Source organism: Phascolarctos cinereus, unplaced genomic scaffold (assembly GCF_003287225.1).
Source record: "Phascolarctos cinereus isolate Bilbo 61053 unplaced genomic scaffold, phaCin_HiC Scaffold_3;HRSCAF=262, whole genome shotgun sequence".
NCBI lineage: Eukaryota > Metazoa > Chordata > Mammalia > Diprotodontia > Phascolarctidae > Phascolarctos > Phascolarctos cinereus.
In genome coordinates, this window is record NW_027555736.1 from 124,064,508 (window position 1) to 124,081,202 (window position 16,695).

The 16,695-nt window shown below is 41.0% G+C and overlaps 1 protein-coding gene across 2 annotated transcripts in view; it reads left to right on the forward strand.

Annotated features, from left to right (window-relative positions):
- Positions 1–15,161, forward strand: part of SV2B (synaptic vesicle glycoprotein 2B) — a 165,961-nt gene extending 150,800 nt beyond the window's left edge. For both annotated transcript variants that reach the window (XM_020964491.2, XM_020964512.2), the window contains 4 exons: positions 5,227–5,360; positions 6,682–6,882; positions 12,795–12,954; positions 14,603–15,161. In XM_020964491.2, the coding sequence (XP_020820150.1) occupies positions 5,227–5,360; positions 6,682–6,882; positions 12,795–12,954; positions 14,603–14,786 (679 nt within the window). In that variant the 3' untranslated portion in view covers positions 14,787–15,161. The remainder of the gene's footprint in view (positions 1–5,226; positions 5,361–6,681; positions 6,883–12,794; positions 12,955–14,602) is intronic.
- Positions 15,162–16,695: the final 1,534 nt, after the last annotated feature.

A 16,695-nucleotide genomic window follows, 5' to 3' on the forward strand; every position in this document is an offset into this window, starting at 1 on the left:
TCTTGCTTTAGGAGTTTTCCTAGCAGGCCTTCCCAGGAGAATGATCAATGAATTGGTAGGAGCAGCAAATCAGTTAATTAGACCGTAAGATAAAGAACTCTCTTTTCTTAGGTCACACTGACATCTGGTGGTCTTCAATAGGAAAGACCTTGTTTTAGAGCTCTCCAATCTGATACTTAAAAATCAAAACATTTCTCTGCTTCCTTACAAAATCTTTTAGCACTTCTAGTCTTATTAAATATGACCACATTGGCATGGATATACACTAAATATACTTGCACGATTAGCATATTTTTAAAAAACACTTCTCTTTTTAAAGAAAAATTCCATTGCCAGAATGTCTCAGTTCAGGAAACTCCCTTTAAAACCTAAACTTCTCAATTCCAAGGATGAAGGAACCAAAAAGGAGAGACATATGTTACTGTAATTTCCCAAGATTTGAAAAGTAGGATGTGAACAAAGGTAGAAATTAAAATTGAAACTTTAATCTGTGTCAGAAATGACCCTCTCAAGTTTTTTTCATGGAAACCAAACAACACTTTAGCAGGAAGAGGTTTTTCCTTTCCTGGGCCCTGAAAATCTAATCGGCTGGGTTAGGAATTACTTCAGGGCAGAGGATAGAAATGGTAATTTCAGGATAGATCAGGATAATATTTGAACACTAACAGACTTTACTCGGCTAAGCCCATACTACAAAGAAAAGAGGAACCATTTTATCCACTCCTATCAGTGTCTTAAAATCTTACGGACCTTCAAAACACAGCTAACATTTCAGCTCTTTTGTGAAGGGTTTCCTGTTCCCTCTCAGTCCAGAAGTGGTCCCACCCTCATTTGAGCCTTCATAGCACTTTGAACCATATTTAAGGCATTTATTACTCACTGCTTTCTTTGAACTATACTAAATTATAAGTTCTTGAAAGTTGAGATGAGTTTTTGTTCGTCTTTGTATCCTACAGATCACTTAGCACAAGGTCAAACACGTAAGTTCAGCAGATATTTGTTGAATGATGAAGGTGGGTTGGAAAAAAAAATAATGGACAATTTAATTAACAGTCCTCCAAACAAGGCCTCCATTATTATTTCTGTCCCATCTCAGTTTAATTCCTGTCCCTGACACGTACTAGCTTAGTACAATGTCTGGCACAGGGGAGGCAATTAATAAATGTTAATTGATTTACATATTGACCACGTACTACAGATAAGCTGTCAATTTACATTGGTGGAAGGAGTTTCTATACTCTAAGTTCCTTTCTTGGATAAAATAATAATTATGGACCACTCCTTCCCCCTATAAACTAAAATTTACAGTTCAATTAGTTAGTCAACAAACATTTATACGAAGACAATATACACAGATACAAAGACAAAAATAAAACAGTCCCTGTTCTCAAAAAGCTTACATTCTGTTGGAGAAAACATCCACACATGGAAATATATACAGCATATATACAAAATGAATATGATGGAGGGGTTTTTTTGGGAGGGCAACTCAGCTGGAGGGAGAATCAATGAGTGAATTCAATTTAGCAAAATTCAGACAGAAAACATGGGCACCAAACAACCAGATATTTCAGCTCAATGCTCCCAGCCCTGTTACCTACACAATCTATAGCACTAATTGAATGGGAAGCTACTGGAGTCGTATTATTGGGTTTCCCATGAGAAAGTCTCATAATACTTAGAAAAGTGACAGTAAAACCATCATTCTGGATCAGTCAGTATTTGTAATATCACATGAAGAGTCAAGGCATTCACAATTAGTTGTTTCTGAAAAGCTCTATGTGAAGAATCTCAAATTCATGCATCACTGTGACCCTTGTGCTAAATCAGGCAGGGGTGATTCTGTCACTTTAGAAGAAGAATTTGACTATAATTGCTAGTGGCCACTGAACCTCTGAAGTTTGTAGTGAGGTCGTACAGTGCGTAGAAGGCTGGAACTGAAATCAGGAAAATTAGAGTTCAGGTATACCCCAGACCCTAGCCCTGTGACCTTAGGTTAGTCACTTAACTTCTATCTGTCTCATCTTCCTCATCTGTAAAATAGGGATGATAATAGCACCTACCTCCCAGGGTTGTTGTGAGGATCAAATGAGATAAGATTTCCAAAGAGCTTTGTAAAACTGATAGAACTATGTAAATATTATCGCTGTCATTAATTTGAGGCCTAACCAAACTTGTCTCCTAACTGCCTCTTTTGGAGTGAGAGTTTAAATTATGTATATGTTGGCCCCTAAGGCTTCTTCAAGTTATAAGATGAAGGAGATCTGTGGATTTTCCTTACATTCCTCAAAGGGCTTGGGATTATGTTTTGAGTGCTTTAATAAGCCCCCTGGCTTTGAATTACTCCATCCACAGACTTCCCTGGTTCTTTAGGAAATACTGTGGGATTATAGATTTAGAATTAGAAGGGACCTTAGAGACCACTGAGGTCCCACCCTTTCATTCTACAGATGAGGAAAATGAGACTGAGAGAGGTTAATGACTTGCCTAGGGTTACTTAGCTAATAAGTGGCTGGCGTGTGGTTTGAACTCAGGTCTTCTTGACTCCAAGTCCAATGGCCATTGTACCACCTAGCTGTCCTACTTCTCCACCTTCAGTGGGATGGGTTGAAATTTCTATTCTGTACCATCCTATGTTTCTATTATCGTTTTGCTTTGCATGAAGAATTTGACAACCCTCTTTTGAAGGTTAGATAGTAGAGTTAGGAAAATGAAATGGGATTTGAGACAAAAACAATCAAACTAGTAGATACTTACTAGGTGCAAAGCTCGGATAAGTTGTACTCTGCATCACTGGAGGGGTATATCCACTTCAAGGTCACAGATCTTCTATATTTCCCTGAATTCTAGTCTCACGACCTGGCAAAATGGAATTGGTTCTCTACATGAAGAGACTGACATACTTCGATACAGTTTATGCAATGTGTTTTTGCACAGAAAAGATAAAAGCAACATAATAATATATTATCGGACATCAACCCTTCAGCTGTCCCTGCAGGTCTCCTAGGCGCATACAATTTCCAAACAGTCTACTTCAAGCCCAGTCATTCCAGGGAAGACACAATTCAGTTTGGTTAGCCCTCTACTGTCATTCCTTGTGAATAGGCAAAAGAGTGTTGGAAATATAATGAGGTTTCCAATTGATGTTCGAGTAATGGCACCAGTAGGTCCAGATGAAATCATCTAGAAGTCCAAGCTTATGATCTAACTCTTCCTTATAGCATAAACACATGGACTTGGGAGCAGACAAAACTCATCTGGCATCTCCATCTTTTGGTGATCTGCTGCTGACAAGGGTCTCTGAAAGCGTCTTGATATCACTAACTCATCAACAATGGAGGCAAGGCAAACTTGCTACCATTCCAGGCATTTCTAAATACCTGGAGATAGGTGACATTTTTTTTTGTCCTCTTGACTCTATGGCTGGAGCTGATCTGAGGCACAGAACTGTAGTTCTCAGATGTTATATAGATATTTACAGCCTCCTACCTACTATTATAGTTACTTGGGTAATTTAGGCCAGGGCTAAAGTTAGAATTCCAAACCTTTATTTTCAGGCCACACAGGGGTAAGGCAGGTATGGACGGTTGTGCTCGGACCCAAACCAGATCCACTAGTAAGGGTTAGGTGCTCTTGGCTCAAGGAATGATCCAAATAGCACAGCTCTTGATGGGGGGGCTCAAGAACACCTACTGTTTATACATCACAGCGGCCCTTTTTTTTTAAATAGAAAATTTCCAAGATACTATTCCCCAGTGCTGATTTTTCTCTCAACTCAAATGCTCTTATGAATAAAGATTAGCTTAGTAGAGAAATTAGGAATTGGGCGTGAGGGGAGCTTTGCTTATTTATAAAGTTTACAGCCACATTACAGAAATTAACTTGAATTTTAAAGTTCTAGAATGTGTCCCATAGGCCTGCCTCTTTTAGTTTCTCCCATATATCTGAAGCTTTTTATAACTCAGTGAGAGGAATATTTCAAGGCCCGTGTACTTAGTATCTTCCTCTGTGATTTATGGCTCTTCTGTATCATTTGCCCTTGGCAGAACAGCAGGAGATCACTAAATGCCCCACGACTGCTTTATTTCTTTGTTAAAGAGGGACGTTGCAGCAATAGGCTTCCAGAGTAAAACACATTAGGCTTGCAAATTCATGTGGATCTGAGACCTGTCATCTGATAGCAGAGGGAGTCCTTATTTATCTGAGGAGTTGTCTCAGGCTTGACAGTGACTTTGTGAGCTCCCTTCTGAGAGGAATAAGAAGTGGACGTAGACTGAGGCTTGAGTGATAAACCCACCTAAGCCATCACACCTGCCACTGCTTGTCCTGCTATAACCTTCAAGCATCATGGGTTACCTCCTGGTGATGATGAGTTTCTCAGGTGAGCCTTTATTGCAGTGCTAAGTAATACTGATTCAAACTCTTTGAGTACTGAGGCAGGGCACAATTCTTTCTAAATGATGAATAAACAAATAGCAAAATGGGAAGAATAGATAAAGTATGGAACCTTACATTATATCGCGCTGAACTTAGATAGATAAAGTATGTAATCCCTGTATTATATCACTCTGAACCTCTCTTATACATTTATGTCCTGTTTGTATCATAGATAACTGCATACATGTTGCCAGAGACAGCCTGGTATAGCGAATAGAGGGAGTTGGAAGCAGGAAAGCCTGGTTGAAATCTGACCTCTGATACTTATTTGCTGGGTGACTCTGGGCAAATCACATAACATCAGTGATCTGGCACCTCTCTTCCAGCGTTTCAGATAGAGACAGATCCCTGCAAGCTGAATATTGACTTTGAAAACCATAAATTAACATTGTCTATGTTGTATTTTATTTATTTTGTTAAATATTTGTCAATTCCATTTGAATTTGGTTGAGGTGGAAGTCCTTGGACAACTCTGCTCCAGGCTGCTATGATATTCAGAGGTGGGGGATGTTCCAGTATCCACGAAATCAAAGGGCAAACATTGTCTTATATGGGCTTTATGTGTCCTCCAGAACCTAGTATAGTATCCTCTATACTTGGGAGGTGCTAAAGAAATGCTTTTGGGATTGACTTGAATTGAATATGGTGTTAAAATGTCTTTTATCCTGCAGAGTCCTCAGCACCTGCCTAAGCTGTTGTCTTCTTCTTCCTATTAGCATCTCAAGGCTCCATTTTCACTGTGTAAATCCTTGTAATTGATGTCACTGTGGGGTAATGCCTTTTCTACAGGTTCTACAAGATGAAATTCAAGAATGTAATCTTTGAATCTTCCTTCTTTGATGAATGCTATTTTGAAGATGTGGTGTCTCCTGGGACTTTCTTCAAAAACTGCACTATTGAATCCACAGTCTTCTATAACACAGGTAACAGCAACATCAGGCAGGCAACAGGCAGAGAAGCTTAGCTCAGAGTAGCTCTCAACAACAACAGTAATAATAACACTGAGAGGCAGTGTGGAGTAGAGGACAGAGAGCTGACCTTGGACCCAGGAAAATCTGGGTTCAAGTCTTGCTTCTGAAACTTTCTGGCTGTGTGACCTCGAGCAAGTCTCTAAACTTTTCAATGCCCTAAGCCAATTTCCTAGACTGAAAGTTAGAGAAAATGTTGTACTGCCTCGATAGAGGGGTGTTCTCATCTGGGAGTTCCTCATCCCAGTGAAATCACAGGACAAGCTCCCTTCCCTCTCACTAATAATAGCACACATGCACATAGTATTTTAAGATTTATAAATCATCATGACATTGCCTGTTCCTAGGAAAACCATCGGGAGCAGGATTGGATGAGGATGACATCATCATCTAGCAGAAAGATTCAGAAGACTTGCATGGGTTTTAGCCCCAGCTTTACTCTCTAATTATTTTCAATGAATTTATGGTGATAGAGATCTGTAAACTTTTCCACGTTTGTTTTTTTTCATCTGTGAAATGGGAATAAGAATGTTTAGTGGGCGTGTCTTAGAGGACTACAGAGAGAATGAAGGGAGGGGAAGGGAATAAGCATTTATATGTTTCCTACTGTGTTGCCAGACTCTGTGCTAAATACTTTTACAAACATTGTCTCATTTGAAACAATGTGTCAATGCCCTTTGATAAATGAAGAGATAGAGGAAGTTTCCTTACCTGGCAGTTCTCAATATCAATGAAATCACAGGTCCAATCCCTGCCTCTATGGCCATCCTTTGTAAGGTCAAATTTTTAAAAATCAAGGATATCCCACAAATATTTTAAGCTTTAATGAATAACTCATAAATTTACCATACTTGAATTATGTAAGTTTTAATTATTATTAATTCCACAAATAATTTACTTTTTTTATTTTTAAGCCAGATGATCTCTTTCTTAGAATTTTGAAGTTAATTACATTTTTAAAAGGCTTCCCGCCTCCCCTCTCTCCCCACCTGAATTAGCCATAAACCACTTTGACTTGGAGAACTTTCTTTGCCAATGCTGACACACATCCTTCGCCACCCATGGAGACAGCATGTGTTTATGATTCACCCTATCCTTACCCCCTCCTCCTCCTTCTTTGAATTCAATAATGAAATTCAATAGACATTTATTAAGTGCCTGTTAAAAATTCAGGACACAGTGCTAGAAACTGGGGGCAGAGATGAAGATGAGATGCCCCTAGTGAGCTTACATTTCAGGAGTGAACTGTTTTAACCTTGGCTTCTTTCCCTTACAGATCTCTATCACCATAAATTCATTGGTTGCCGGTTCATCAACACCACCTTTATGGAGCAGAAAGAGGGGTGCCACCTGGACTTTGAAGAAGACAATGACTTCCTAATTTACCTTGTTAGCTTCCTTGGCAGTCTGTCTGTATTACCTGGCAACATTGTATCAGCTCTGCTCATGGACAAAATTGGTAGAATCAAGATGATTGGTGAGTTTGTGGGCAGTGGTGGCCAGTACACAGATAAATTCGGGGACATGTTTGTTATGCCAATAAGCAACTTTGTGGCTGTGAAGAAATCATTTACCTTTTCTGTGACTCAGCTTTCTCATCTGCAAAATGGATAGAATCATACTTGCTCCCTCCATTTTACAAAGTTTCTGTAAGAATGTGATGAAATAATATTTTGGAAAGTACCCTGAGAAAGTTTTTTTTAAAGCAGTAGACAAAAATGAGGGGCAGGAAACTTTGGTAAGGGAAAAACCTAATGTTTAAATCCAAATATCTTATAACAAACAGAAAGTTATTCCTGGTCATGGATGGCCGAGAATGTAGGGAGTGCACCACGTGCCAATTTATGAATTTGGAGGGAGTAGATTTCCCATCCCTCCTTAACTGTTTTACAGTTGTCAGACAAGGTCAGGGACAGAAATGTGGTCCCTTTTTCCCTCATCGTGAAATCCCTAGTGAATAATATTAACTTGTAGTTGTTCATATCGTAAGTAGTAGTAACTTGTTTGTTTCATCGGGGTTAAGTGACTTGCTGAGGGGCACACAGCTAGTATGTGTCCGAGGCTGGATTTGAACTCTGGCCCTCCTGACTCCAGGGCCAGTGCTTTATCCACTGCACCACCTAGCTGCCCCTAGAATGAATGTTTCTTGAATTGAATTGAATTATTTCACTGACTCCAGGTTCAAGCTGATTTTAAAAATATAAATAAAATAAAAGTTAATAATGAAAAACTGGACCTAATAACTAGGATTTTTAAAATGATCTGTTGATACTTTTGGTTTTTTTTTCCACTGGCTTGTATACTTTCCCACCAACACTGAACTGTCCCTTGCAAAAAGGAAAAAAGAATGCACACAACATTTTGTAATATCCCACTTCTTTACTGATGAATGTTTTCATGTTCTAATATGTTCAAAGGACAAATATTTAGTTGGATCTTAAAGATTCTCTATTTCCCATTTGCTTCAATTCACACATATATTTTTATACACCCCCCCACATATGTATGTGTATGTGGGGGTGTGTGTGTGTGTGTGGGTAACTTGTACAAAAAACATACTGAAAAATTTTCTCTGAGACAAACAATAGGTTTGTCTTTGGCCTAATTCTTTTTCCTTTTTATGTTCTCTTCCTTGGAAATCATATCCATTCAATAGCTTTTTTTTTTGTCACCTATATGCAGAGGACTGCCAAATCTGTGTGTTTCATCCTGATTTCTGTCTTGTATTTCAAACGGCTTGCTACATGTTTTTACTTTGATGTCCTGCTTGTACTTCAATCTCAACATTTCCAAAAAAGGGGATCATCATTCTCTCCTCCCTCAAACCTACCTCTCATGAAACATCTTTATGCCTGTTGATGGAATTGCTGTGTAAGATTGCCCCCTTACTTCCTTGTATAATCTCTCACCCATCCTCAAAAAAGTCCTCATTTGATCTATCCATCTCTGCTAGCTGCCATTCAGTTTTGTTTCCTCTCTTTTGTGGCTAAATACCCCGAGGAAGACTGTCTGTAATATATGCCTCCACTAGCCTCTCCTCACTCTAATTCATCCTATATTCAACTAAGTGACTTTTTTTTTTGCTTTATGGTGAGGCAATTGGGGTTAAGTGACTTGTCCAGGGTCACACAGCTAGGAAGTGTCAAGTGTCTGGTCTGAGACTGGTTTTGAACTCAGGTCCTCCTGACTCCAAGGCCGGAGCTCTGCCCGCTACGCCACCTAGCTACACCTCTACGTGATCTTCTTAAAGCTTAGGTCTGACCTTGCTGCCCTTCTACTTAATAAACTCTAGTGGCTCCTTGTCACCTCCAGAAACAAATATAAAATCCTCTAGTCATCAAAGCTGTTCGTGAACTAACCCCCTCTCTCCTAACCCAGCTTTCTAGTCTTCTTACACCTCTCCACATATTCTGTGATTCAGTGACACTGGTCTACTTCCTCTTCCTCAAATAAGACACTCCCTTTCCCCATTCCATGCTTTTTCACTGGGTGTCCCCATGCCTGGAACACCCTCAATTCCTCTTCTCTGCCTCTTGACATCATCGGCTTCCTCGATGTCCCAGCTAAAATCCTCCCTTCTGTAGGAGGCTTGGTTATTTCAAAATCATCCTACGTAGAGCTTGCTTGTACGTAGTTGTTTGCATGTTGTCTTCCCCTCTAGACTATGAGCTTCTTGAAAGCAGGCACTGTCTTTTGTCCTTTCCATCTACAGTGCTTAGCACAGTGCCTGGCACATAGTATGTGCTTAATAATAATTGACTGACTGACTGACCAAAAGACACAGTGTGAGGGATTATCTTATTATCTGGTAAGAAGAGTAGAAATCAAAACTTGGAGAACTATGCTGATGATTCAGATATAGAAATTCAGTTGTATAAGAGCCAATCTTTTAGCTACATAGCATTTTAAGGCTTACAAAGCATTTTACAAATATCTCATTTTACCTTTACAACAACCCTGGGAGGTAGGTGCAAATCTGTAAAATGGGAGTAACAATTATATCAATGGGGGCAATAATTATAGATCTGTAAAAGGGTAATTATAGCACCTGACAAGGCAAGCAAAATATCAATTAATTATGTGTGTGAAATCGTGCACAACATATTTCCATATCAGCTATATCACAAAAAAAAGCAAAAAAAGCGAGAGAAAATTATACTTCAATCTGTACTCAGAGTTCCTCAGCTCTCTCTCTGGAGGTGGATAGCATTTTTTTTTTTCAATCATGAGTCATTTGGAATTGGGAAACTTCAGGCTTTTTCGAGCTGCTGTTTTCAGAGCTCGTTCTGAGGGTCTGTAAGTTTGGGGGCCTTCTAAGGTGTTGTGATGTGGGGAGAGGTGGGGCCACCTCTCTTCTGGTCTGCACTCTGGTCTTTACCCAGAAAGGGCCTCTGCTCCCCTGCAGCCGCAAGCACTAGGGCTCCTTTTGGTCCTGGAAGTGTGACCAGGTTCCTCTCTTTTCTGAAACTGCAACCCAGAACTGCTTATGGGCAATAGAGGTGCCAATCAGCACCAGCTGCTCCCAGTGTCAGCAAAAGGTCCCCTGTAATCTCTTGTCTGACCCCCTTACCACCTCTGGGCTGAGAGCTCCTGAGGCTAGCTGTCAAGGCCTCCTCCAAGGCCTACCTTTGGAGCTCCTGCTGCACTCTGGGCCAGCATATACCCTGGTGTCACAGACCCCTCTTGCTGACCTCCTTAGTTGTCTTAGGCTGGAAAAATGTCCCACTATGACCTTCTGTTGTGGCTCCAAAATTTGATTTGAGGAGTTATTTTCAAGTTTGGAGGGGAATGTTAGGAGAGTTCAAATGGGTTTCTGCCCATATTCCTCCATCTTTTTCCCAATTCATAAGCCCTTTAACACCAAGGATTCTCAGTCTCTCCTTCCTGTTCATCAGGACATTCTCAGGCTCACTCTTGTGTTTCAGAGGGCACATCTTCAGCCTCCACATATTCCCATACAGACCCTTTTATTCCACCTCAACTTTCATGGGAAAGCATTAGTGGAACATACATACTCTCCCTATAACCGCTGCTGCCTTTTTTGTATTGCCGTATCCCAACTCTCAGGCCCTTCATACAACATATACATGTAGTCTGGCTATTGCCTGACATCTCTAGCTTTCCCATCAGAATTGCAACAATTTGCTGCCTGTATTAATTGGACCTACAGTGGTGAGAGGTGGAGAGGAAATCTTCCTACACCAGGGAACCTGCTTTATTTATTTGTTTATTTATTTTGTACTCTTGGTTGTGCAATGTCTTAAGCTTTTTTCCTTGATAGTTTCTTGAAAGATGATGTCTAGGCTCTTTTTTTGATCATGGCTTTCAGATAGGCCAATAATTTTAAAATTATCTCTCCTGGATCTATTTTCCAGGTCAGTTGTTTTTCCAATGAGATATTTCACATTGACTTCTATTTTTTCATTCTTTTGGTTTTGTTTCACAATGTCTTGATTTCTCATAAAGTCACTAGCTTTCATTTTCTCCATTCTAATTTTTAAGGAAGTATTTTCTTCGGTGAGCTTTTGGGCTTCCTTTTCCATTTGACCAGTTCTGCTTCTTAAGGCATTCTTCTCCTCATCGGCTTTTTGGTATAGGACAGAGATTAAAGTTGTGGGACCATTCCTCTAGAATTGGGGACATCAAGGGACAAGGTAGTACATGACTATAATGCCTGATTCTGGGGAGGCTGAAGCTAGTGGATCATTTGAGCTTGGAAGTTCTGGCAGGCAGGAATCCACACTAAGTACTGCACCAATGTGATAAGCCATGGGAGTAGGGAGTGGATTGCCTAAATAGGGGCAAGTTGGCTAAGGGCAGAGCTCTCAGGCCAATCAATGGGCAATCAAGCCACTACATTTCTGTCTTCTGGAAGACAGGGAAATAGTCGATTTTAAAAATTGAGGACATTAGATCATGAAGGAGGAAATTGGGAATAATTGTTTTGTGACAGTTCTTTGGCATGAGGAGTCTCTTCGGGAGGACATAGAGTTCCTCTACCAGCCTTTGCTTTCTACAACAGCTCACAGTCCTCTACGTCCCAAACTGTAGCTGTCGCTCTCAATGGATTAAATCCTTGTCTGGGTACCCAGTTTATGTCTAAGAAAAGATCTATCAGCCACCCAGAAACACTGGGGAAAACAACCCCTTAATGAGTTTGAGTGCTGAGAAGAATGTACAGAGTAATGAGAGTCTGTTCAACGTGAAGCTTCATTACAAGGAGTGGGAACAAGGAGTAAGAGGAGAGATGAAAAGAGGACCTGGTGTACTGTTCAAACTTAAACACTAACGTAGAGTATAATTCACATCAGGGCAGTGCTACGTTGGCAAGCACAGAGACATGGCTCCATTCAGCAGGAAGACGATACTCCAGCGGGGGAGGGTGTGTTCCAAAGTGCCCTTCTGAGAGTGAGGTTCTTATACCACAATTTTGGATGGCCTCCCTGGAACTGACTGAGGTGCATATCAGGAATCAGAGAAAAATACTGTTTTGGGGGTTTGTTATTAGGGAGAGAAAACAAGCTAGAGGTAGACAAAATGTTATTTATTTGGACAACACAGCTATATCATCAGTATTTTTCCTTGAGTATGTTCTATAAGCTTACAGCCTCTCTTAAGGGAAGACAGTCAGTTAGGATGGTCTTAAAACCATCAGGCCTAAGCTTATAACAATGCTTTCCATGCATAGATTCTATAAGCTATACCCTCCCTTAAGGGGAGACTGTCACGGTAGTCTTAAGACCACCAAGACTGATCTTACAATATCCACAAAGCTGAGGTTTAGAATAGCGAAGCTTAAGTAGAAGGTTAGGTCTGCGTATAAGAATGGTAGAACTAACGCGTATACAGTGGAGAATAGTCAAGACCAGGGCTGTCTGTCTTTTGTCAGTCACTGATGACTTGTGGCTTCACCCCTCCTTTTTTGTACAGTGGGAATTACACCGGATCAAGAATCGGGTGATCCAGGTTGGAATCTTTGCCACCAAATAGCTGTGTGATCTTGGACAGCTAGGTGGCATAGTGGGCCTGGAGTCAGGAAGACCTGAGTTCAGATTCAGCCTTAGATATTTACTAGCCGTGTGACTCCGGGCAAGTTACTCACCCCTTTTTGCCTCAGTTTCCTCATGTGTAAAATGAGCTGGATAAGAAAATGGCAAACCACTCCAGTATCTTTGCCGAGAAAACCTCGAATTGGATCATGAAGTCGGACATAACCGACATGACTGGACGATGACAAAGTTAACATTGTACTTCCTTCCTGGTCTTTTGCCAGGGTTTAGAGATTAGGTCATGGAGTGGGTTGACTTTTCTTGAAATATACGCTTATGTTTAACCGGCTGGTTGTTAAAGAAACTGATGCCACGCTTTTGTCTCTTGGCTTCCTTCAAGGTGGCTCCATGCTGATATCGGCGGTCTGCTGCTTCTTCCTGTTTTTTGGCCACAGTGAGTCCGCCATGATTGGCTGGCAGTGCGTGTTCTGCGGGGCCAGCATTGCTGCCTGGAATGCTCTGGATGTGGTTACAGTGGAGCTGTATCCCACCCACCAAAGGTACCCTGGGCCTGGTTGTTGTCTGGCTTTGATCAAGCACAAATACGGCCCTTCGGCTAGAGGGGGGGGGAAGGAGAGAGGAGAGGGGAGCAGACGGGGGGTCCCGCCAAGCGCCACAGCTCCTGCCCTCTCACAGGTGGCTCTTTGGTAGCCCTGAGGTCCAGTGACTGACCAGGATCACATAAGAGCTCAGTTGTTTTGAACCTGAGTTCAAATCCTGCCTCATGCATTTACTAGCTATGTGACCGCGGGTGAGTCACTTAACTTCAGCTGACTTAAGTTGCCTCCTCTGTAAAATGGTGAAGATGATAGCACCTGCCTCACAACATTATTGTGAGGAACCGATGAGGTCGACGTGGGAACTGCTTCGCGCTATATAAATGCTAGCTCTCCGAGGACAATGTCAGGGGTACCATCCTGGTCCTCTGTTCTTCAGAGAACAGGAATCTGAATAAAACTAAAGGTCAAGGAGGATTCTTGGTCCCTGAACTGAGGCAGAAGCAGGTGTCACAAGGGACAAGGTCAACACTCTGTCCCAGTAGAGTACAGGAGCGGGAGGAAGTTGGGAGACCATGTATCTCTGGCTCTTGCTGTTTCCTACATTGCACCTTCTGGTGCACTTATTTCTTTTTGTCCACCCGAAACAGCCACTTGGTATGTATATGTACTCTATAGGCCAGTATTGCTGTTAATCTTTATTAAGAAAGAAAGTAGGCAGCTCGTGGCACAGTGGATAAAGCACTGGGCCTGGAGTCAGGAAGACCTGAGTTCAAATCCAGCCTCAAATGCTTACTAACTGTATGGCCCTGTGTAAGTCACCTAACCCTGTTTACTTCCATTTCCTCATCTGTAAAAGGAGCTGGAGAAGGAAATGGCAAACCACTCCAGTATCTTTGCCAAGAAAACCCAAGGGGGTCACAAAGAGTCAGACATGACTGAAAATGACAACAAAAAAAAAGAACAACAAAAAAGAAAGTAGATGTAATGTGAACTACTAAAGTAGGTAACAAGGATACCCTAGTGCAATTTTCCCACGTCCCTAGGGCTCTCTAACATTCTTTCTTAATTACCTAAAACTATCCAGACTTGATTACTAGCCTATTTACATCCTATAAAAACTCAGCTGTGAATGATAAATACCCTGACCCAAGTGGCCCTTGGCCAGTGGTTCTGAGTTACCCACAGCAGATTAGTGTTCTTCCATCCAACTCACTTGTATTCTGAATCAGGAGATTTTTTTTCCTGCTGTAAATCTCTTATACTGAGAATAATAAATGGGGATCATAGGGTCATATATTTAGAGTTAGAAAGGACCCTAGAGGACATAGTTTACTCTAGGGGTTCTTAATCTTGTTTTTCTAATGGATCCTTTTGGTAGTCTGGTAAAGCCTATGGAACCATTCTCAGAATGTTTTTAAATGAATAAAATAAAGTACATAAGACTTTATTTTTAAAAAGTTCACAGATCCTTAAACCCCCTCATTTTACAAATAACAAAGTTGAGGCCCAAGGAGATTAACTGGTCCAAGGTCACATATGTAGTTAGTGACAGAGGTAATAAGATTGCTTTGCTATACCTAACGTCACCGTGTTCAGCTCTCTTTATCTACTCTGGTTTACCTTTATTCCTTTTTTTTTTTCTCTACAGAGCGACAGCCTTTGGTATCCTCAATGGCATCTGCAAATTCGGGGCCATCTTGGGAAATTCCATCTTTGCTTCCTTTGTAGGGATAACCAAAGTAGTTCCCATCCTTTTGGCTTCCTCTTCTCTGGTTGGGGGAGGCCTGATTGCCCTTCGATTGCCAGAGACTCGAGAACAGGTCCTGATGTGAACAGCTTAGGGGAAAAGCAAAGACCTGAAGAGCCATATCAAGGAAAATTGATACGCCCCTCTTGCTGTTTACCCTTTCTGGTGGATCCCTCAGATAACAGGGGAAGAAAAGCCAATTTTGAGACCCATAGTTTAGGACCAGTTTCAACTGTGAGAATGCTCTGGCCTCAGTGGATTGATTTGGTGGTACCAACAACCACCCATAGGAACACAGAGCTTTGTGCAGCGCCTTTGGTCTCCCTAGCCCAAGGTACGGGGAGTGAGGGTACAGTGTCTCCTCTTCCAGTGAGTGCACATACTGTGCAGGAGTGAGGGGGACCATCTCTGCTTCTTTCCCTTAAATAAAGTATAGGTCATGCTTTGCATTTCAATACTACTTTTTAGCCAGTCTCCTTCACAGAATGCGGCAGGGTCAGAAAAGTTCACAAATTGTTTTAGTTAAAGATTCAATCTTTTTGATTTTTGGTATGAGGAAGAAGTGTGTGTGTGTGTGTGTGTGTGTGTGTGTGTGTGTGTGTGTGTGTGTGTGTGTGCGTGTGTGTTTTAAAAGATTCTAAAATGCCACCTTTTCCAATTTCAATTTAAAAATTAGGCCGAAGCATCCCAAATGTCCCCAAACAGAACCGCATACATAACTGTTTGGAGCAATATTTGTTGAAATTGACTATTGTTCTTCAGCTACATCCTATCCATTAGATCAAAGTTAGGAAACCCAATGTAATGATGGGAAGTTTATTTTTTATCCAGGTTTATTGGAAGGCAATTATGTGATGAACATTCTTTAAGCCAAATGTGTAGATATGATGACACGACAGAAGAAGGTATTTGGACATTAACATTTAGAATATGGGATCTAGAGATGCTTAGTAGCATTTTGTTCATATTTGGGAAGGCATTGTTGTTTGGGATCCCAGTAGAGATGGTCAGATCTCCGTGTTTGCATGGTTTCTTGTAGCCATTTAACCTCTTATCTAGAGGATGCATTAGTAAGCTCACATTGTACAGCCCACTAACCCAGGTGCTTTTCTCTGTGTAGGTGGATCAGTTAAGTTTATATGCTATAGAGATCATCCATGAAATACAAATATATGGTCCTCATGATCTGAATTTGACTTCTATCACTTCTCGGGACTCAGATTAAGATGAGTTCAATGGCCTTTGGCTATCATCTTGTGGGCCAGAACAAAATACCATTCACTGGGGTGAAAACATGGTCAATGTTTTACAAAATGTAGATTCCCTTCATGTGTTCTAGCAGTTAGCCAAGTTAGCATCTGTTAAAAGAGGACATGTCCCATGGGCAGGTAATGCCTCTGTGCAAATACTGCATGCCTGCCTTTCTTTCATTCAAGACCTTTCCAATGTTGGAGAAGGAGAGAGTGGAACATTTACTCAGTCAGCTTTACATTGTTCGCTATTTTAAGAAAGTTGTGCTGGAATGATTGGATCTAGAACTCAGATGTGGATAAGCATATTGGATACCTTGTATGGAAAGAGGGAGCAGGAGATGGATCGATTGCTCCTTTATTATACATAGCGTTCGTTTTGCACATTGACTTGCAGTGTATTCTTTGACTGTTAAATAAATGTGATCTATCTACTACAAGGAATACTCATATAAAAATGATTCCTGCATTTACATGGACTATTCGGAGGTCCCCAGTTTTAGAGAGAGTTGTTTAGGTTCAGAGATGACTTGAGGTGGTCTTATTCAATACTCTCTTGAGTGTGGCTTCTTTAGCCTTCTCTCTGCTTCTCTATGTGACCTTGGCTCTATTGCTATGTACACCCCCCCATTCTATGTTCTCTTTTCCTTATTATTTTATGTCAAAGAAAGAAGTCACATCATCATTAGCTCCATGATCTTAAACCTTACTCCACCCCACCCCCAACCATGTATATGTTTTGCA